This window comes from Coprinopsis cinerea (genome assembly GCF_000182895.1).
Source record: "Coprinopsis cinerea okayama7#130 chromosome 1 map unlocalized cont3.1, whole genome shotgun sequence".
In the NCBI taxonomy this organism is placed as follows: domain Eukaryota; kingdom Fungi; phylum Basidiomycota; class Agaricomycetes; order Agaricales; family Psathyrellaceae; genus Coprinopsis; species Coprinopsis cinerea.
The window spans coordinates 3,859,836-3,880,999 of NW_003307544.1; the positions used below are offsets into that span (position 1 = coordinate 3,859,836).

The 21,164-nt window shown below is 51.1% G+C and overlaps 8 protein-coding genes across 8 annotated transcripts; 4 read left to right on the forward strand and 4 right to left on the reverse strand.

Moving 5' to 3' along the window:
- Positions 1–1,926: 1,926 nt before the first annotated feature.
- CC1G_10123 (hypothetical protein) lies at positions 1,927–3,418 on the forward strand (the record flags this gene model as incomplete). Its single annotated transcript, XM_001829541.2, has 6 exons — positions 1,927–2,052; positions 2,224–2,446; positions 2,755–2,781; positions 2,843–3,029; positions 3,100–3,117; positions 3,190–3,418. 6 exons carry the CDS (start codon positions 1,927–1,929, stop codon positions 3,416–3,418), a joined length of 810 nt encoding a protein of 269 aa, XP_001829593.2.
- Positions 3,419–5,208: 1,790 nt separating this feature from the next.
- Positions 5,209–7,123, reverse strand: CC1G_10124 (hypothetical protein; the record flags this gene model as incomplete). The annotated part of the gene is made up of 6 exons (XM_001829542.2): positions 5,209–5,411; positions 5,498–6,147; positions 6,203–6,341; positions 6,395–6,571; positions 6,621–7,018; positions 7,080–7,123. The coding sequence occupies 6 exons, from the start codon at positions 7,121–7,123 to the stop codon at positions 5,209–5,211; spliced, it is 1,611 nt and encodes a 536-aa protein (XP_001829594.2).
- A 1,756-nt stretch (positions 7,124–8,879) lies between these two features.
- On the forward strand, positions 8,880–9,398 carry CC1G_10125 (hypothetical protein; the record flags this gene model as incomplete). The annotated part of the gene is made up of 2 exons (XM_001829543.1): positions 8,880–8,961; positions 9,022–9,398. The coding sequence occupies 2 exons, from the start codon at positions 8,880–8,882 to the stop codon at positions 9,396–9,398; spliced, it is 459 nt and encodes a 152-aa protein (XP_001829595.1).
- A 239-nt stretch (positions 9,399–9,637) lies between these two features.
- CC1G_10126 (hypothetical protein) lies at positions 9,638–10,159 on the reverse strand (the record flags this gene model as incomplete). The annotated part of the gene is made up of 3 exons (XM_001829544.2): positions 9,638–9,924; positions 9,987–10,076; positions 10,141–10,159. The coding sequence occupies 3 exons, from the start codon at positions 10,157–10,159 to the stop codon at positions 9,638–9,640; spliced, it is 396 nt and encodes a 131-aa protein (XP_001829596.2).
- A 469-nt stretch (positions 10,160–10,628) lies between these two features.
- On the forward strand, positions 10,629–13,880 carry CC1G_10127 (hypothetical protein; the record flags this gene model as incomplete). The annotated part of the gene is made up of 11 exons (XM_001829545.2): positions 10,629–10,781; positions 10,834–11,002; positions 11,060–11,734; positions 11,792–11,872; positions 11,931–12,106; positions 12,161–12,277; positions 12,332–12,397; positions 12,457–12,507; positions 12,560–12,580; positions 12,633–12,710; positions 12,765–13,880. 11 exons carry the CDS (start codon positions 10,629–10,631, stop codon positions 13,878–13,880), a joined length of 2,703 nt encoding a protein of 900 aa, XP_001829597.2.
- Positions 13,881–14,055: 175 nt separating this feature from the next.
- On the reverse strand, positions 14,056–15,580 carry CC1G_10128 (hypothetical protein; the record flags this gene model as incomplete). The annotated part of the gene is made up of 4 exons (XM_001829546.2): positions 14,056–14,479; positions 14,531–14,639; positions 14,691–15,470; positions 15,565–15,580. The coding sequence occupies 4 exons, from the start codon at positions 15,578–15,580 to the stop codon at positions 14,056–14,058; spliced, it is 1,329 nt and encodes a 442-aa protein (XP_001829598.2).
- Positions 15,581–16,086: 506 nt separating this feature from the next.
- On the reverse strand, positions 16,087–17,200 carry CC1G_10129 (hypothetical protein; the record flags this gene model as incomplete). Its single annotated transcript, XM_001829547.1, has 3 exons — positions 16,087–16,453; positions 16,516–16,913; positions 16,964–17,200. 3 exons carry the CDS (start codon positions 17,198–17,200, stop codon positions 16,087–16,089), a joined length of 1,002 nt encoding a protein of 333 aa, XP_001829599.1.
- A 215-nt stretch (positions 17,201–17,415) lies between these two features.
- On the forward strand, positions 17,416–21,106 carry CC1G_10130 (hypothetical protein; the record flags this gene model as incomplete). The annotated part of the gene is made up of 9 exons (XM_001829548.2): positions 17,416–17,736; positions 17,787–18,485; positions 18,541–18,879; positions 18,932–19,077; positions 19,127–19,524; positions 19,575–19,769; positions 19,854–19,965; positions 20,028–20,761; positions 20,811–21,106. The coding sequence occupies 9 exons, from the start codon at positions 17,416–17,418 to the stop codon at positions 21,104–21,106; spliced, it is 3,240 nt and encodes a 1,079-aa protein (XP_001829600.2).
- Positions 21,107–21,164: the final 58 nt, after the last annotated feature.

Here is a 21,164-nt window from a genome sequence, read left to right on the forward strand (position 1 = left end):
CATGGACTGGGTGTGCGCGTGATTGGATCTCTGATGTGAAATACTTCGACAGATGACATCGGACAGGGAAGAGAAGCTCCCAAGCTTGTTATGTTTTCGCCCTGTCATCGGGCTTGAATATGTTAAAATTCAATTTTTGCTTGGAGAAACGGTCCGCTCACTTCAAGGTTTATCATACAGGCTATTGCTTCAACCGTGCTTGCTATGCGCAAACAATTACTGTAGAACAACCAGCTTCTGACACTCTATGGGCATGATAAAATATGTACAAAAATCTCGTTTCCCTACTCATGCAATGTACTGTTTGCTCTAGGCCTTGGTATGTGGTTTGTCACAGTGCTCACTTAATGCTCTGGCGAGTATTACGGTGGAATATTAAGCATAGAGTGACCTATTATGGAATCAGGGCATTGGCCAAAACATAACACTTGGAACCGGCTACCACTCTTACCCTTGGCATAGGTGGTATAGTACTCCCTATAAATGTTTTAATTTATAACAGTTACCAGCATACTACCCTTTATGGTAGCAGACCCAAAAACCGCGCAGATACGAGTAAAAAGCTGCCGAACAGCCCTCTGGGTACAGAACCCTCCAAAAACAACAAATGTCAGAATTGAAGGCACTGTGATCAGGATTTATACCAGATACAGATTCTTCGTGGATCTAAGTACTCTACTTAAGTTGACTGATACTCCGGCTGGACGTTTGTCCGGTGGAAAAGGTGGGGATACAACTGTAACAGTGAGTCAGGTAGAGAGATTACTGTAGGAACTTAAAGACCTTTCGTGCATTGGCTGACTTTTCGTCTGACCTACCAGAACCGTGGAGAAAATGGTGGCATCTCAAAGGGACAATATATTTAGGAATTCTGGTGATTTTCTCGTGAATTGTAGGCCATCTGTGAAGGCAGAAACAGCCGATATGTTGGAGGTGAAACCCGAACCTCGACCGGATCACTTTCGGCAAAGTCCGAGAATCGTCGGGATGCCCAATTTGGGGTGGACGCCGTTCAGTGGATGCCCATCGGGCTGCGGGCGCCAAGCGAAAGAGGCTTTTACTTTCCAAAAACAATCCAGCGAATGGATATGTTTCAAGTAAAAGAACCGCGATACTGACACATCCTGCCCTAGCCCTCGATTCGGTGGATGCGCGCCAATATATCTGGATGACAAACTGAAGTCTAGTATCTACCAGACCCTGCCAGTTGGCAGTCCGTAGCCATTGTGAATTTTCAGTGCTATGTTGGGGGAGAGTCCCGTTGTGGGTATGACATTTGTCAAACACATTTCCGCCTACCTCTTTTCACAACCAATGGAATAGAATAACAACCAAAGAATGGTATGCTTTTTTATCATTTGATCATTTATGTAAACTGTGGAAATGGCGGGGAATGGCTCGCCTCCTGACCGACCGACCGACGAAGTGATAAAGGTGTGACCGCCCACCGACCGTCTACCCGTGACCGCTTAAATTCTCGGTCGGTTCCTGTTCCTAATTGGGATTTTTGTGTGTTTGACCGGTTGGTTGGTCGTCATTTAGCTGCATTGTGGCACGCCAAAATAAAGGGCCTAAGGGGTGTAGTTCCCGTGGGAACCGTCGCTCCTGAGCTGCCATCATCTCTGGTCTATTGACTACATTCTGAGTACCTTTTTCTGGTTATCGCTTTCTGTGACTGGATATTGCTTTATCCAACGGCGGTTCTATTTTGAACGTATTCCTTTGCTTTGTAACGCGACTGAAGCCTATTGACTACTGCTTCCTTGACGACAGACTCCTACCTCCTTGACTGAACGGCTGCCCAGTGAATTACTGGCTGACTCACTGACTACCATAGCTGTCTATAAACCGACTGGCGGCTTGTTTTCTCGGACTCGAACCGTGAACAACCAACTGGGCCTAGCTCACCGAACCACCACAAGAAAGATGTACACCGCTGCCAGCGCTCACGAAGCATCACTCCGGAACCGCATCCAAGACCTCGTATGTGACTACTCCCGGACACACTACACGACGGATTATGTGGAGTTTACGACTGAAGTTGTAGCTGATGTGCGTTCCTTTGCTTGTAATCGTGGCTCGGGAGAGAGGGTGTACTGACAAATTGCGTGCATTGACGAACTGCATATACCTATCCTGGCGAACACATCCGCATACCATGGGCGAAACGCGTACTACGAGGGCGACACCGCATATATCGACCCTTCCGACGCGTATACACAGTTCCTCGACACGCTGCACGAAATCCCAACCAACAATCCCAACACTTTGGTCTTACCACCAGAACCGATGGCTGTCCTTCTGCAGTTGTACAAAATTGATTCGCATGCAACAAGGGAAGATGCGCTCACCAAGACTGTTCCGGATGAGGAGTGGATTGTGTACCCCGAGTCTTTGGCGTTGGTCAAATCGGTGCTAGGAATGCAGAAGGGAAGTGGAGGAGGGAGTAGGTCTGAGTGCGTTGTTTGGGAAAGCAGGTCAGGTCAATCCGGGACCTGGATTTCGTCGTTCCGCGATTTGGATGTGAGCTGACAATAGTCCCGTCCTTTTTTGCGTTCTTTCTTTCTCCATCTACAACCCAATCGAGCTGCCTTGTGTCACGGCTCTAACAGCCCACTCGAGGTGCGCAACGCCTAAACTGGGGGAAGGGAAGTTAGTGCGAGGCCGAGGATACCTTTGCGGTCACAGTCGTTCACAACGGGGTCGTCTATTTGATTACAGGCAGAGCTGATTTTCTCTTGCCCCACATCTCAGAGTCGCTCCACAGTTCCATGGCAAAATGTGAGTTCATGTGTGGTATCTTGAAAAGAAGTATATTTTCTCATTAGTATCATGTTTACAGCCAGCGTTCGGATTATGGAGGCCAACAAAGCAGTAGAGACTTACGGGGATCTCATGTCACTGTATCATCTCACTTCGACGAGAGAAAGGAAGCCTGGCCTCCGGACCCCTTTTCTAGTGGAGGCGAAGGCCTCGCGAGCGGCACTTTGGGAACACATTCCACAAGTTGTGGCGCAGAGTATCGCAAGGTAAGCACTGTCTGTTTGCGTGTTTCCCCATTGACCACAGCTAACCTTCCAACGAATGTCAACTACCCAGTATGTGCATGAACAACAGGTTCGTGATTCCTGTCTTTCCTACGCGCCCCCTCGTTAAATACAGCCATCGGGTGCAACTCCTATCTGTTAGGTTGGGTGAAGAAGTCACGGCTATGAACTGGGTCCTTTCCGACGGGATTCGATGGCTGTTTGGGACAACTTCAAAGGCGACAGGGAAATACACTTGCGAATATGCCGTCGCTGGTGAATTTAACCTGAATCTCAGCCAGGATGCATTTAATGTAGACGATACGACATGCAAAGCACTCTTACAACTGCTGGAATTCTGGGTAGGGCATTTCTTCATGGCACTGAAATAATCTACGCGGAATGCTGATACTCATGCAAAACAGGTAATCGGGGATCCTAAAATAGTACATGAGGTAGTATTGACAGGCCTTGCACAACGAGAATCCGGATAAACAGAGTGTAGATTAAGTGGGGTACCATGCTACGGGATAGTATATACTTGATAATTGAATTCATCTCTATCGAAGATAACAAGCTTGGCCCGAGAGTCCTCGATATAAGCCCAGCCATTTTTAAAGGATGGGAGAGGTAGCGTGATGTTCGATATGGACATTGAGGGGCCATCTTCATCGGGCCAATGGTAACGCAACAAGCGATTGGCTGGTGGTTCTATTTCAATAAATATTCCACTGTGGTATCCGTACCAGTGGAAAGCCCCCCATCGCAGGTCGATGTCGAGAAGTGTCACAAGCTGGAAAGCACATTCGCTCTGTTTCTTACCCGAAGCCGCGATGGGGAGTATAAGTCCATAAACTCCTTCATCTGTCATGAGAACGTGTCGGATAGAGTCACGGGTGATGTACGGATCCATTAAGGGAAAGATAAAGCCTTCCCGGACACAATGGGTAGCCATGGGCGGGCGGGGTTGCAGTATTCCCACCTCGGGGCTGGATGGCGGCCTCGAGAGAACCGTAGAGTCTTCCACCCAGCTCCAAGCGGAGATGCGCACTGACGTGTATTGCTCCCAATGAAACGCCAGCAAGATGTTTCCCGGAAGAAGAAGTATTTTCTTGCACTATATGCTGTAGATATTATTCATAATTTGCGATTACATCCACTCGTAGGTTATTCATAAAAAGACCGTTTCCCCCAAGCTGCTTTTTATGCATAATTTACACCCTGATGAGAGGACCACGCTCGATCACGGATGCCTTCCAAACAGGGACAGGAACCCCTGGCCCTGATGGCCGCAGTCCGGCACGCCAGGCCACCCCCGGCAGGGGTCACACCCACACGATGCGATCTGTAGCCCTCCCAAAAAGGCGACTCCTCCGATCACCTGTCAGAATCCAGCACCATGACGCCGGTGACATCACCAAGTGACCTTAAACTGTCGACCCTGGGGAATCGGGCGCTTCTTTTTCGCGAAGCGCCTCAACCCATCAAACTCCCATGTCAAATGATTATCAATTATGAGACCTCCGGAAACAAACACCCAATGTCAGGAAACAACCAAAAACTTGCTCCACCGTACTAGACTGCCTCCACCATGATCCAAGGGTCCCTCCCATCCTCCATAGTCAACAATCGATCGCGGATTGATCCCCATTGCTTCAGAGCGCGCGCCAGCATGGCCTCGCGAATTCCGGCCTGCCTGTGAGCATACGCCACCTTTCCCCGCCGAACCCTCTCCACTGCGGCGACCTCCAACGCGTACACGTCAGGAATAAGGCTGTCCACGAGTCAGCCCTACTCGCGAGTACTTGCAAGTAGACCCGTGGGAATACTTGTGAGTATCCTGACTCGCGGATCCGAGTCACCCGTGCCAAAATACTCATGCGAGTCCGAGTTTGGGATTTTGGCCCATGAGTACTTGTAAAAAGGCCTTAAACAAGGCTTTACGGCCCTCTAGTGCTGTATATCTGCTTTAAGTAGGGTCTATCCATGAAAGGAACACTAAACAAAGGTATATTGATAGAGATATCACAGATTAAAAGCATACAAACCCTTGTGAGTATTTGACTCGTGGATCCGAGTCACTCGTGCCAAGAAACTCATGTGAGTCCGAGTTTGGCTTTTGGTACTGTGAGTACTTGCCTTGCGGCTCCGAGTCAACTCGCGAGTTGACTCGTGGACAGCCTTAGTCAGGATGGGAATTGAACTCCGTTCGAGGAGGGGCCACCAGTGACGCGGGGGACTGATGGAACACTGCGCGCTCTCTCCAGCGTTTCCCCTCCCATCGAAACGTCGCCTCGACTCTTCTAATCTCCTCGGCCAACAGCAGACATTCCTCCTGCCACCGGTGTGCGCGAGCCCGGGTTTTACACCACTCCAAGCGGAGATCTGCGAAGGAACAATGTGACGGTTAGCCTATGGCGGCGAAAAAACACAATAAAATACCATATCAAAACGAGAAAAGGAAGACCCACCTGATGACCCGGCCTGACTCCCACTCTCCACAGAGCCGACTCTCCAAATCCAGGTCAACTTCTTGCTCCCCTCACCCCCCTCGTCATCGTCCAACGTTAACCCTCGAACGTCGCCGTCAGACAAAACGCGCAGTGTGCCTTCCCAATCCCGCTCCCCCGTTACGGAGCTCAGGTTGGACAAACACGCGCGAACGAGCTTGTAGCGCGCGATGTGGTTATCGATTCGAGTGGCGATGGTCCCGATCATTGAATTGGCGCGAGATGTTTGCCGGTACCCCTGGGTATATTTTTTTTTCAGTTGCCACATATGTGATCGAAGAATGAGGAGGGTCCGAATCTGCTGAAGCACCGTTTCTCCTTGGGCGGTGCGGTACCGCTGCTCGTACCTGGCCAAACGTTTGTCGTAGGGAACAGAAGCGGGAACCGCGGAGGGTAGGAACAGGGGGAGAGTACAGGTGTCGTCCGGGCCGTCCGATGCCTCAATCTCCTTCTCCTTCTGGTATGCCGCGACAGCAGGCATGAAGTAGGCCTGGAACTTCCTCCAGGCCCCGATCTTTCTCCGCAGCGCCGTGGAACGCTCAGTGATGAGAGCACGTTGACGACTCGTCGAATGAGCTCCCAACTCCTTTGTGTCCAATCCCAGCCTCGCTCTGAAACACCAACTGAAGTCAGTTACGAGCCCCTGACTGAGGCTAGGACACGTACTGCGCAGACTCCAATTCCAGGCCCATGCGAATGAACACGCTTGGCCCGACGTTCTTGTGAACCATGACGACCTCGCCGCTGGCCACAGCCGCTTTGTCTTCCTCTGCGAGTGCTTCCCGCACCTTGTCGGCAGTGAGAACTAAGAGCCACTAGGTAAGCACCCGTCCCAAAGGCGGACCAAAAAGATCTCACTTTCGGTTTTCGTGAGGAATGGGTTGTCGCACTCGGGGTCCTCCTCCCAATCCAGGACCTCCTGGGTCCACTCGGCCACGGACTCCTCAGGCAACGCTTTAGAGAACTCAAGGAACGCATCAAGCTGCTCCTGGCGTTTCTTGATGGCCTCCTCAGCCCGCTTTAGAAGGTATACCGCTGGGGAAGAGAGTCAGGTACAATCAACGTAATATAGCCCAGTACATACCCATTGCCACTATCTTCAGCCAATTATCGTCGCCCCAGTGGTCATCGATTTTGTCGCGACGCGCCCCAGGACCCATCTGACTTGTACTTGCTGCAAGCTCGTTGCTTCCTCGCCATCCCCGCTCCACCGACTCCGCGTCTGTCCTCCCGCAGCCCTTCGTGAAGTTGAACGAGAACTCCGCCTGGCATTTTGCGACATGGGCGGCAAGGTGGTATTTTGGAACGAGGAAGATCATACTCAGCAATTTATGGAAACCCTTCGAAAGCTTCTTTGGATACTTCTTTGCGCGTTCCCGAAGCTTCAGGGACCACTGGCAGCCGATGTTGTACGACCAGACCACCTCCCCTGGTGTGTGATGTCGTACGGTACTGAGTGAGAAGTAATCCATATAAACAAATCTAGGGAAAAAAAGAAAGAAATCAGAGAGTTTCCAAAGGCGACGACGACCCTGAAACACACCGTTCACCCTTGTGTAGGTCCCCCGCCGACTCCGGTCTACGCATGTCGTGCCGCGCGCACATCGCGATGCCTACGCCCGTGACGGCGACAGGGCACTCAGTAGCTTTCCCACAAGGTACATGTTCTACCTTCCTTCTCAGGAACCCATGCCCCATGTGGTACCGGGCCCAGCTTGACAAGGAAAGTGCCCAAGTAAAATGTCCGAGCTATCTCCATTCGAGATACCAACTCTCCTGTCCCAGCTAGCTCCTGTGTTCCGCGACAGGATCCTTGTTCCGTTTACCATCCGGATGTTGGGCATGTCAAAGCTGGTCACGGGATCTCCGCCATTACCCATAGCCTTCTGCATTCCTCCCGGCTCTTCCTTTTCAATAGCAACCCAGTTCATCTTGCATCCTTTATGTTCTAGCTGCTTGAGTAGCTTCCATTGCTACATTGCTTTATTCTTCCACCGCACATAAATTCTGTTGTTAGAAATAATCTGTCACACATAGACTGACTGCATATCTCTGTATAACTCGGTTTATCTCTATATACACCTCTTTAATAGATGACTATTATCGAAGGGTGTTCGAGCTGCGTAACCAGCTTCGACAGCCAAGCTGTGTGTTCCACAAAATGATTGTGTGACCCATGTTACAGCCTTCTGCCCAGCTCGGATTTCCACTGATTCTTGTTGTGGGTTCCTCAGCCATGCCATGGCCCATAGGTCCCCATGCATGTCCCAGCTTCCTACCCAGCTTCGATACGTCCGGAGTTACTCCGGCTCCTCCTATGCTTGATACATGGCCCTGCCCCCTAGCAAGCTTTAACAAGTGCAGAATTATTTACTTGCAGTGCGCAGAGCTTCGACATGTCCTCAATTATTTTCTGCACAACTAGGTTAGCCCAGCTTGACACCGAGCTGACTCCATCCCCAACCAACATCGCAGGGGTACAGTCAATTAGTTATAAAGTCCTGCCAGGTCAAGGGAGGCAAGTGTTACCCAAGGGCGACGCTTCACCCATTGATGCCTTCTTTCCTTCACGGTAAGCAGTCTCCTTGGACTCCTTCTATCTCCCGCCCCGCGGACCGGAACTGAATCCTTCCGTCTCCACACTCAGTCTCTTTGGTTGTCCTTCCTTCCGGGCCGGATTTGAATCCCCTCTGTCGCCGATGCAACTAGTTGCCCTTGATCCGTCACCTGAACAATGTTCCTTGTCCGACATCAATGTTTCCTTCTCTGCAATCCACACCCCTTCTGTTTTGAAACGTCTTGTTTCCTTCCTTCCTTCAATAGGGCACAGTCAAGTTATGATGGGATCACCTATTTGACGCTAAGTGGGTGATGAGCTCCCAACAAATTGGTGGGAAGGGTTAAATACCATCAAACATGGCCATCCATTGGGTGTGGTGGTCTAGTGGGATTGGCGTCTCCATTCCATGGAACGCTTGGGGTTCGACTCCCCTTCCATGCCAAACTATTGAGATAATTTGGTGTCTGGCGTATTGCACGCCACGCACCAAATTATCTCCATAGTACTTCCTCTTTTTTTTTCGTTTTTTATTCTCTTTTCCTACTCAACCCGAGTGTGCTTTATTCAAGTATATTCATTTACCCTTGTTCTTCTGAGCTAAAACATTGTCTCTAGCTTCTTGATTAATACATTCATCCCTAATCAGCCCTTGTAGGGCACCACCATCCCAATACCCAATCCAAGCCATCTCCTCGACTTAATCACGGGGCGTGTCCACATTTATAAAGGGGCCAAGTTCTCATGATACTTTCCCCTCCCCCGTCATCACTATTCCCACCAATAATGGAAGAGCAAGCTCACCCTATCGAAGCACGAGTCTTTCAAACAATCGAATCTGCAGCTATCAAGCTGATGGAGCTCAGAGGTTGGTTGGAGTCCACTCAGTCACTTTCTTTCCATTCACCAAGTCCTCGTTATTTTGCAGAACTCCAGCTTCAATACGTCGAAAACCGTCACCACGTCCTGGCACTGAGGCAATTCGAAGCAAAGTCCCGCGACACATGGCAACGAGAGTTACAGCGCCTGCGGGAGGAACTGGGACCGGAAATCGACAACATTCCAGTTCATATTCCAGCGATGGACGCTGTGGAGGAGGCCAACGAACAGCATCAACGTCGCAAGGCATCGATCAATACCCTCTGCGACGACTTAATCGAACTCACGAACCGTCTCAAGCGAGAAGTCAGTGGAATTCAGGCGGAGGAAGGAAATGGTTACACCGCAGACCAACCGATTTCCTTGGATTGTGGACCCCAGGTCAAAGGCGGGACTTCAAACGACGACCCTATTGTGATTGAATGACCAAGTATACTGTAAAATATCAATCCTTCGCTTCGACTCCTTGTGATCAAATTTGAGAATACAAATGTTCCTTCCTTCCGTGCACACTCCTTCCATACGGATTCTGCTAGCACCACTGGCAGTCGAATTCCGTGGACATACTGCCTATAATTGAGTTGACATGCCTCACGGACGCGCTCCAGAGGAAAAGACCAGTTACTACGCAAGAAATCCCTCCAATACAAATACCCAGCAACCCTTCACTCCCTCCCCTCTTCCAGCTCGTGCTCCTTGTTGCAGATAGCAGCCTCAATTAAGGCCAAGTCCCGACGGAGGAGGTTTTGCAGGCGGTAGTAGCTATTCTGCCTCTCCTGGAGTTCCACATACATCCATTGAAGTGATCGAGTGTGTTTCTTGATATAGGCACTCGAGACGGTAGCGTCGTCAATGGAACCAGACAGCCCAAATTCCGAAACGGAAGAAACGGAATCTTCCTCCTCATCCGAACTCATATGGTACGACATAGGGGAATGCGACCTTTGCCGTTCTAGCAAAACATCCACTCATTCAGCCTTCCACAAGGCTTACCACTAAAAAAAGGAAACTCACCTGGCGGCTCAGCGTCGATTCCTTCCTTGGTTCCCCCGCCATCATGAGAAACAGTGGCCCCTTCCTCTCCAAGAACGTTCCGGGAAGATTCTATCGGGGGAAATAAGGAACACATTTCAGATAACCGCCAAACTCCAGCTGAGTCCAATCTCACCGGTCGTAGGAGCGCTCATCTCAAGGGAGCTACGGGCAACAGTGGGTCAAAAAACTGGAACTCCAGTCCCGAAAATATCTGATATTTACCTGTCTGTGGGTCAAGGGTCAAGACGCGGGGACAACGTGCGATAGAAGGCAAATCCTGGTGCTCACCTGAATCAGAATCCGTCTCAGAGTCGGAACTCATTCTGTATGATAGTGGTGTTCCCGACCGCACCGATTTATCTGAATTAGAATCCACTTCCATGATTCAGGTTGGTGCCTACGGTAAAGGAGAGAGAGTCGAAAAATGAGTGAACCAATGGAGAAAGTCGCGTAAAGGGGTTATAAGCACCCCAGCTGGACCCCGCGCCCAGATAAGATGACATTCACATTCCCATCAATCTCTTAGCTCTCCTACTCAACTTAAGGAGGATATTTCTCATATCGAACTTGCCCTTGTGATTCCTCTCTTCAACCCTTTCCTCGCTTCTCAAGACAAGAAAAATGCAACCTCAATCCAACACGACCGCGGAACGACCTTCTGACCAGGTCCTCATGGACCGGATTCAGCGTCTTAAGGCCCTCCTCAAGGAGGGAAGTTCCTGGGGGCCTGGAGATGCTGATTTAGACAAGAAGAAACAGCTCTTAAAAGCGTCTGTACGTACTCTCTTCCAACGCTATCGAACTGTGAGCTTAGACCTGAGGACAGGATGCCGTCTATGCTGCTAAACGTGAAAAATGGGTCAAGAAAAAGCAAATGGGTCGCGCCATATCCATCTGGTTCAAGTACCTTTCTTCAGATAACGATGCTCGCGCCGACGCCTCCAAAATCAACTTGGACATTTTGAAGCAGGACGTTTTTACTGACATTCAAGTTGGTGCGTAGCATCTCCCTTTTTCGGATACCTGGCCCTAATTGGGTTCTCGATATCCAGATCGATCAAACCCCGCCCTTGCTCCGGCCCAACCCCCTGCTCCTAGGATCCCTCCTGTTCCAGAAGTAGTGATTACTGCACCACCACCCACTCCTTCGAGATCGATTGCGACCAACAAGGCACCTTCCAGCGCGACATCGCAGATCAAGAGAACGGCAAGTCGGGACGTTGGTGCTGGGAGTGAAGGACAGACTGCAAAGAAACAGAGGGTTGACTCCTCGACAAATGCGGCCGGGGAGCAGAGGAGAAGGGAATCCAATGGAAGCGATCAGGGAGGAAAAGGCGAGGATAGAAGGCGGGATCTCAGCCCCATTGCAGAGGAGGAGGGAGGGGCTCTGGGTAACGACGCCCTCAAGAGGAAGGAAGGGCCGAGTGCGTCGACGGAACGGAAGAGGAAGAAGTCGAAGAAAACCACCACCGCGGAGTTGACCGGGCAACTCGCCGTGGAGGAATCTCCATCCAGTTCCTCTCGTCCTCAGCCAAAAAGGAACCGCAATGACCCACCGCCAGACCACACCCTAGCATCCTCACCATGCAAAAATTGTACCACCAGACAGATTCCTTGCTACACCGGCAAAGCCAACGTCGCTTGTTGGCCCTGCCAGACAGGCCACATGAGTGGTTGTAACTTCTCTCGTTACAAGCGAGGTCAATCGAAGCGATCCAAAAGCCGAGGTGGGTAAAGAACCGTTGTCATTTGTCTGCAAGCTTTATCTAACCTTTATCGTATAGGTCGATCGAAGAGCAGGGATAGGGAATCTCGTCGCGGGGAGGAGGAAGCCGCCAACTCCGGCGATGACGACGATGACAACGGTAAGTGAGCGTTTCATACTAACAGATGAGGCGTTTCACATCACGATCCCTTCTGTAGCCCCTACGTCGAGGAACGAAAGGGCCCCACCAACCACAACCCGCACGAACATTCCTCAATCCGCACGGACAGCAAGCCAGCTTAGCACACCCGATGCCACTCCCGGGTCCCTGATCCTCTCGAACCCACCAACTCCTTCCGTTCCTCTCGACAGTGCCGCAGCTGTGCTTCCCCCGGTAAGGATCCCAAGCTCCATCCCATCCTCTATTGATTCTGAAATCCACTCAAAGCTGCCCCGACGTCCACGACCGACGCCGAGACCCAGGAAGCCATCCTTCACGACATCCGCCGATACTGCATCCCCAAACACTGGACCAGCCATCGTGGAATCAGCAATCAATAATCCGGTAAGCCTCTCCACCAGGGCTATCAACCCCAGGAGCCTTGCTAATCATTAGTAGATCGTCCAAGCATCCGCCAGTACCCAGGAGTCAAACGCTGCGGAGTCTCAGAATGTTCGTCAGAGCGTAAGTCCCTTTTTTTTTGGATTCAGGCAATCGCAAAACTCACGTCCGCCTTTCCTTAGACCCACCGCGTTATAGCCCCGGCGGGAACGACTTCGGAACCTCAGCCATCAGTAAGTCGGTCCGCCATATTCCTTCCGTGTGATTTTTTTGATCAAGGAATAGCAATTGCAGGACAGGGAAGCGGTCGGTACCCCCTTAACGCCTACTCTCGTTTACCCCGCTGACGTTGTCCTAGAATGACGCTGTATCCGATGCCCAAGGGAATGCCACCGGCGCTGACCTCACTTTTACCTCAGCCAACTACTCACAGAAGGTACCCTTTTTCTATTTTTGTCACATTCCACGGCCATTGTTAACCGGTCCACAGTCAGATCCTGTTTCCACTGAAATGGTTTGGCAAATGTTTCAAGATCTATTGACCCAAGGCATCTCGAAGCTTGACGAACGGGTACACGACAACGAATCCAAAGTTCTTGGCATGAAGTCCGCGCTTGGCGTCCTGCTGGAGTCGAATGAGGCGCGTCAGAAGGATGCGGACCGCATTTCGAAGCTTGAAGCAAGGCTGGACGAAACGACCGCACTTGTCCAGACCTACCGCACCGAGCTTGAGCTTGCCAAGGCCAAGGTGGAACAACAGGCGGGCATCATCGGCGAGTATCGGAACCTCTTGGGCCTCAGCGGTCTCTTCCAGCAGTTGCCTTTCCTCTCGGGAGGATCGAACTTGACAGCACCAACACCCCCCGCAAATGGCCAGCCTTCCGGGTCTAACCCCACATCTTTCACCCACGCTCGCTCCGCCACTTCCGCGCCTTCGCATCAGGGACATCCTCGCGCCCAATCCTCAACCACCTCGGGTCCCTCCACTGCCTCCAACCACAGGGATGTCAATCCTAGCACGTCGCTCCCGGGATCGAGCCCACTCCCCGGATTTCTTCCTTCAGGGGGGGGCGATGGGTTTGGTTTTGGCGAAGTCAACCCCTCCATGATGAACGTCGACCCCGACTTTCACAGCACCCCAGTTAAGTCGTCGGAATTTCTCAACCATTCCTCTAGCATGCACATGCCACCACCCACCACCGCAGCCCACGATCAATCCCAGTCATTGCAGTCTTTATCTGAGTCTGCACGATGTAAATCCACTAATGACTGGAACGCCTTCTCCGCCATCAGACCCCCTATTGACGACACTCAGCGAGGAGGAACAAGCGCTGCGGCCCATCCTTCCGATACTCAGCTTGCTATGCGACAGGATTCAAGTGGAGTTGCAGGAGGATTTACTGTTCAAGGATCTGTGGGGGCAATGGGTAGTGGAGCCAGAGAACCACCAGGGGATCACCACGGATTCGACACCGCCTCCCGATTCCAAGAAGGACAGTCGCTTGGGCCATTGAGGGCCATCTACAGTGACAGCCCCCTCTCGTCGATGTCCCACAGCGACTTCTCGTCTGTCTCCCAGATGAGAACCACCTTGGAAGAGCAGTAGGCGACCCCACTACTTACTTAATGCACATTTATTCTCTAGCTTCTTGATAGTTGTTTTTTCTTTTTATTTTGTAATGAACCGGAAATTGAGCGTGTTTTCTTAAGTGTTCGTGCTTGGTCTGCAATATGATCAAGAGGCTTAAGATATAAAATAAACGAGTCAACTACAACAGCATTCATCTACGACGGGAAGAGGAGGTTTTGGATTTCTGACTTTGGCGGGCTGGCAAGGAAGGAACATTCCGTTCTGCAGCTTTCCTTGTTGAGGACCTGGTTCCTCGACTGGGCGTATGAGACTGGGCCCTGGTTATCCGTTTGGAGGGTGTTTGAGGCGGCTTGGCGGACAAACGTCTTCGCTTGGCAGCCCGTTCTGGGAGGTCTCTCTTATTGGAGCCCACAGGAGCTCCAAGACCTTCCTTGCGACGTGCACTCCCGTCGAATTCCGTCCCGGACTCCGAGTCCTCGCCGATGTCCCGAGTCGATGGTTGCGGGATAGGGTTAGAGGGGTTGGTAGAAGGACCAGCCAGTAATTCCGACTCAGACTCTCCGCTCGAATCTGAGGAGGACCAAGTCATGGGCTCCAGTGGCTCTGGATTAAGGCTTTCAGGTCACTCAGCACAAGGTAAAACTGAGTTGTACTTACAAGCAGACTTTCCATTTGTCTTCGATCCACTGACTTCGAATTGCTCACTTTCCCGTCGGTCTTGTTCCTGCCCAGGTGAATCATCCTCCGTACCAGGAAACATCGGCCCAGCACCGTCTGACAAACCATCAGCTCCTGGAGTAACGAGGTGAAGAATCTGCAGGTTACCTTCAGCATGGAAGTTGTCATTGGACTCAGTGTCTGAGGATGATCCTTCGTCGGAACTGTCTCCTTCCGAGCTGGCGCTCATTCCCGATTCCTCAGAGGTTGAAGAATCAGAACTGCGGGCGGAATCCGACCCATCGTCGAGGGGGTCTACAACCCGAGCGAGTCGGGCCTTGGTCTGCCCCTTCTTGTTCTCCTTCCTGGGGCCCTCTTTTTCCTTTCCTTTGCCTTTGCCTTTCCCTTTTCCCTTTGCCTTTCCCCTTGCCTTGCCTTTACCCTTTCGACTTCCAGTTCCACTTCCTTCACTACCCTCATTGCTCCGCTCAGTTCCTGCCTCCCCACTCCCGCTTTCAATCCTTCTACCAGGGTCCACCTGAGAGCTGCGCCTCCCCTCGTCACCCCTTCCCCGGTTTTGAGTCACATCCTTGGCCATGCCTTGGTTACCCCCCTCCATCTCGTCGTCTCCTTCAGTCCCAGGGTCTTCAACCTCCACTCTGGGCTTTCGCTTTTGGATGTCCCCCCAGCGGTCGATATAGGCCTTCATCTCGAACGTCTTATCGTTTCGCCTGGCTTCATCCTTCCGTGCGTCAGATTGGAGCGAGTAGATGTGGTCGAACACCTGGACTCTTTGAGGAACCTTCATTTCCGAGGGCTCATCCAAGATGTCTAGAATGTGTTGCGGGAGGAAGCGCTCGGAGAAGAACTCCCTGGGCTCGCTAAGCACGCGGGTCCAGGGAAAACGAGGCCAACTCTTGGAAGTGATGCGAGCACCAGAGGAAAGAGCTGAAAAGGATTGTGAGCTGAAGATCGAGTTACTAGCTGAAGGAATACGACACCATAATGATAGGTAAAGAAGCTGCGGATTGCCTGGGCATACCAATCTCCCCTGACATCGCTCGGTTTCCGGGAACTAGGGCTCGGCAGTGTCATGAACAGGCGAAATCATGACATAGAATGGTGCTTATATACCACGGTCTGCCTGTCCACCTAAGCTGGACATGGGCGCCTTTTTGGCGCAGTGGTTAGTGTGACCGTCTAATCACGACATTATGTCCAGCTTTAACAGGTCGAGGGTTCAACTCCCGGGATGTACACATTTACTGGCCGGTTTGAGTCATGTGAGCTTAAGGTCATGTGACAATAAGAACCATGTGATAGGCGCAAATGTAATGGATCACCCGGGCACCTTCTGGGCCCTCAATAGACCTGCAGGCATGACAGTTGTCCGCTGCCTGGAAAGGCCGGTATAGGGGATGCATCATTCTCGTCTTACGAGGACGTAAGCCATAGAAGGGGGCTAATGTCATGAACAGGCGAAATCATGACATAGAATGGTGCTTATATACCACGGTCTGCCTGTCCACCTAAGCTGGACATGGGCGCCTTTTTGGCGCAGTGGTTAGTGTGACCGTCTAATCACGACAGGCAGGAAAGGTTCCCCAAAGCTGTTCCTGACCATGGGCATCAAGTCCTTCCTTTGCCCTCGAACGCGTCCGGATTCCTTCTCCCCATCCTGCTGTCCGCTATGTTCGAACATCTCAAACACATAGCTGCGGAACTGCTTGAAGCAGGTATTGAGTAACTTCTCATTTTGGTCCCCGAAGTTCTCTGGTCGTCCCAGCTCTTGGTTGATGTCGAGTTCCACAGCTACAGGAATTCCGTCAGCCCCTCTCCAACCAAGGAGAAGATAGCCAACACAGTCATAGTCCTTCTTCACCGCCTTCAAGAATTCATAGCCTTTCTTAGCGGCGTGCTTGTCACCCATTCTATGGATAGGTCAGATTGTCAGTGTTCGGCCAGTACTTAAACGGAAAAATCGTCAAGTTACTTTGCCTGGATATCGGGGGGAGGACCTTCCGAGTTCCACTTCTCCGCCAGCCGTTCGTACTTTTCCAGCTCCTTCTCCGACAGCTTGCTCATAAGATATGTCCCCGCCTGCTGGTAATGGTTAAAAAACCAGTTGCTTTCCTCACCCTTCTTTCCCTTCGTTTTAGGATCCCTCCCCGACTTCGCTCCTTCTTCCACAACTTTCTCTTCCTCATCAGAGCGGTATTCCTCCAAGAATTTGTCTAAGTCGACTCCGCCCTTGACGATCTGCTCCGCCAGGGCATTCACCTTCCGCGAATGGACCTTCATGTAGGCGAGTCGGGTGTACCAGTTAGTGCCGTAGGTTTTCTTCTCCCGTTTTTTCCTTGTTCCATTGGTCCGGAACCAGCTGCGCAGCCCCTGCAAGGAGAGTAAGATCTCAGGAACTTTTACTGGAACTTTCAACCTACCTTGCCAATGGCAGCCCGTTTGTCCCCGGAGACCTCCTCACCTCCATTCTGATTGGCAATCTCTTTGCAGAGATGGTCCGTCAGTGACCGAAGGAATCGTCTCCTGGCTTTCCCCTGAACGTTATCGTAATCCCCTAACTTCTCGCGCATGTAAGCCAATTGAGAGGGCAGGAAGGAGTATCCATGGCGGCTGTGTTCCTCCAAGGTGGCTGGGTCTTCGTTCGAATGGGTGCTCATTGATGGGTAAGAAAAAAGAAGTGATGGGTGGTGTTGCTCAGAAGTAAGGCAGCTTGGACACTCAGCCTTTATACCCCACCGTCACGACCAAAACAGGCTTGAAAAGCTTTGATATTATCCTAGTGGAGAAAGATTTAGGATCATCGGCTGAAGGTACGGATGACCGTTTCTCGCATTGCCAAGCTTCAAGTATTCATCCTTCGTTCCAACCGAAGATGCGTCGAAGTTTTGGAAAGCGAGTCGATTGTGAACCTGCAGACAGAGTGAAAACGTACAAGGCCAAAGTGAAGAGTACCAGCAGTTCGACCAAGGGAAAGCTGACACTGGTCCCTGCCCATCTCAAGACACCTCGCGCAGAGCGAGACCTATTGCGTCAGAAATCAAGGGAGAGTTCAAGGACCAAACGAATAGAACACCTCCTCAGCACTCGGGACAACGAAGATGGTCATACCAGGACTTTCGACGACGGGTCCTTCCACGATTCGGGCCTGTTTGTCCCCTTTGATTTACCAGAATTGGTTTCCGGACCGACCAATGTAAGTGCCGTTTTTGATGGCCTTCTCAATACTGACAGTGCTGGATTAAGCGCCCGAACGATTATCTTCGGGAGTGGAAGCATAATAAAAAAGCAACATACCTAGAGGAGGTTTTGGCCCGCGCCGCCACTGAACTCGAACGTGGCTGTTCTTCATGTGGACTTGAATGCGACACCGTCTGGCGATGCAAAGATTGCTTCACAAAGCCTGTGTTCTGTACGCGATGTTGCCGGGATGTTCATGTGAAGAATCCCTTCCACAGGGTTGAAGTCTGGAAGGAAACTCACTTTGTATCCTCGTGGCTATGGCGTTCGGGTCTTACTCTCGAGCTATGTCAACAAAATCAATGCCGTAGATCCGGTTCAACTGTCAATGGTGGACCTTCTAACGACCAACAACCTTCCTTCACAAGTCCATGGGCACCTTTCCCCGATGATGATGATGCTTCCTTTGGTGCGAGACCCAACTGGAGGGTCTGGGACGACTGTGATCTGTTGGTGATCGTCCACACCAATGGCGTACATCATCTACCAACTCGATTCTGTTCTTGTGACGATGCTCCGCAGGATGACATCCAGCTTCTACGGCACGACCTATATCCTGCTTCCCACAAGGATGTTCGGACTGTTTTCACGTTTGCCGTCCTTGATGAATACCTTCTGCAAAACTTGGAATGCTACACGTCTGCCTATCATTTCTTCTCGAAGCTACGGAGGATGACAAACGAAGCGTTCCCAAAGAAGGTGCCTGTGAGTATGTTGATTTAAATCTATGTCACAAAAAGCCTGACGTTGTCCTTGGAAGGACCGATATCGCGAACTGCTACGCTGTTCAAGGGAGTGGCGTCGGCTGAAGGATCTCAAGCGATATGGGTTTGGTCATCGGGAAGGGGAACCACAAGAGGGCGAAATGGCATTATTCTGTCCTGCGTGCCCTCAGGCAGGCAAGAACGTTCACAAGGACTGGAGAAACGAACCCGACCAGTGGAGATATTCAATAACTCTTGTCGCGGACGGGAACTTCACTCTGGTTCACCGTAAGCAGAAGGGGAATGACGACGTATGGTTGAAGAGTGGAGATGGGTACCTGGTTGAACGGATCAAGTATGATCAACATCTCAGGGTTTCCACCGAGATGGCCCAGGTAAGCTCTGGAGAGATGGCTTCAAGTTCCAAACACGCTCATTTCCCTACAGAAGTCCAGTTGTCACGAACACCGTGCTGTCGAAGATAGGTCAAAAATTCATAAGGGATGCGACGTAACGGGAGTTGGGGCACTCGCATGCTCTCGTCACGGGTGTTTTGCTCCTAGTAGTGTTGTTGGGTTTCAGAAAGGAGAAAGGTAGACGCCCATAACGTTGGTTTGATTTCCGTGCCTGACATCTGTTAAGACAGATCAACAAGGACTATGGGCTGATGGGCGCAGTGCGCACCACCGGTGCATCCGTTGCCCCTCGCCTTAATCTTTTGTATGATATTAACTGTCAGTACAGCATCCACCTGCGGGAAAGGTTCGCAAACAGTTCGTCGCTCTCCTTGCCCGAAGACCTCCCAATAGTGTTCGGGATAGGAAAGTTCCATGTTTTTGGCCACCAGGAACAATGTTTCGCGAGATACTCACCAGCCTTCATTGACGGTATCGGGGATACCGCAGGAGAGATACTGGAACCACTTTGGTCAAACCTCAATGAGGCATCGAGATCAACACAGACCATGTCCCTAGCTCACTACACGGAGGTCCTCGATGATCATATCGCTGACAGTAACTGGAAGAAGTTGATCCACATTGGTGAGTAAACTCAGTTTATAGTCATTGACCGGAACTGAGTTTTATCATAGTGGGCAAAACTTCCGCGGGCTATGAAAAGGCATGGAACAAGTTTTACGAGGCGGAGGAAGCCTTCAAGCTTCTCGATGCGATAGCTTCAGAGGCTCAGCGTGTTCAGTGGCGACATCAGCTAGACCAGGCATTGAAAAAGAGACTGGAGGGGGATGTTGCCGCCATGGACATCCTTACTGTCCGCATAGACAAGCGTAAGTTCCTCCTTTCTGGGCTCTGTTTCGTGTAATTGTATCAGTATTCTGATTAATATCCTTTTTATCCCAAATTGATTTTAGCGCCCACTCGCGCCAAAGTCCAACATGATCTGATGGTGAAAGAACAAAGGCGAAACAAGCACATTGGAGTGACTTCCTGGCTTTCCCTTGGAATAAAGATTCAAGAGTCACAGTGAGTGGTTTCGGACCCACTTTATGGATGTAGAGAGTGCGCATCACCATTTCCATGCATAGATTAACGTTGAAGGCATTCAAGCGCACCCTACCTCGCCTTGATCTTCGCACAGAACTCCAGAATCTGGAGTTAGTACGGAGACGAGAGCAACTTCGAAACGATATCACTGAGTTCCTTGAGACAGGCGCGGGATTGTTTCCACAGGTTGACTTCGACGAGTATTCCTGGGTGACACCGCCGCAGACTAACCCGGAGATTGAAGGGGATGATGAGGATAGCGACTCAGGGATGGAATTGGACCCGGAAAACCCCTTCCTTGAAGATGACAGGGACCCAGAAGATGCTGATGTCCCTTTACCCTCCTCCTTCTCTCAACTTCCGGTGTCAATGGAGTCAGCAGCGCAAAAAGAAATCCAACTCCGCATTGCTCAAGCAAATGACGCGCTCGAGACGGTCCGTACGGAAATTGGGCACAAATCATTCCTTTACCGATCCAATATCCGCCTCGCCGACGGGAAAAAACAGAAGACTCGCGGTTACGCAGCGGTCAAGTCCGTAAATCAGAACATGCGGCACCATATTCGTCTCTACAATCAAGCTCGGTGGTCTCTCAGGAGATTGGGGGCCAACACGGAAATCCTGGAACGGTACCGAGATCTCAAACCCGAGCATACGAAAGCTATTACAGCCATATATCAACCCAATGCCCCTGGCCAGTCACGAACTACTCTGTCATGGATTTGGACGATAGAGGAGCTCGGAGGGAGTGAAACCACCCCTTATCTCGAAGAATGTAAGTGCTGTTGCTGAAACCGCAAACCAACTGGCTCACTCTCGCGTAGTGTATCGAGTTAACTGGCTGCGAGCACTGTGTCGGATGGACAGGTGGAAGGAAGAAGTGACACTTTTGAAGGAAGAAATGGGGTGGATCTGTAACTTCTTCAAATGGAAGGAAGAGAGCGCAAGAGGGTGGGCTGGACTCAAGCCTAATTTCCCAGGGCACCGGGCATATGCTCACCAACAGGCGGACATGTGGAAACGGCTAGGCGCGGAAGGAAGGGAGTCCTTCCGCAAAGCCCTTGAGTCGGCGGATCAGACAATAACTCGGCGCAATGATCCCGAAGGACCACTATTTTGAAATGGGCGGCTGCAGTTAAATAGTCGATAGGAGATACTGGATGCAACACTTGAATATC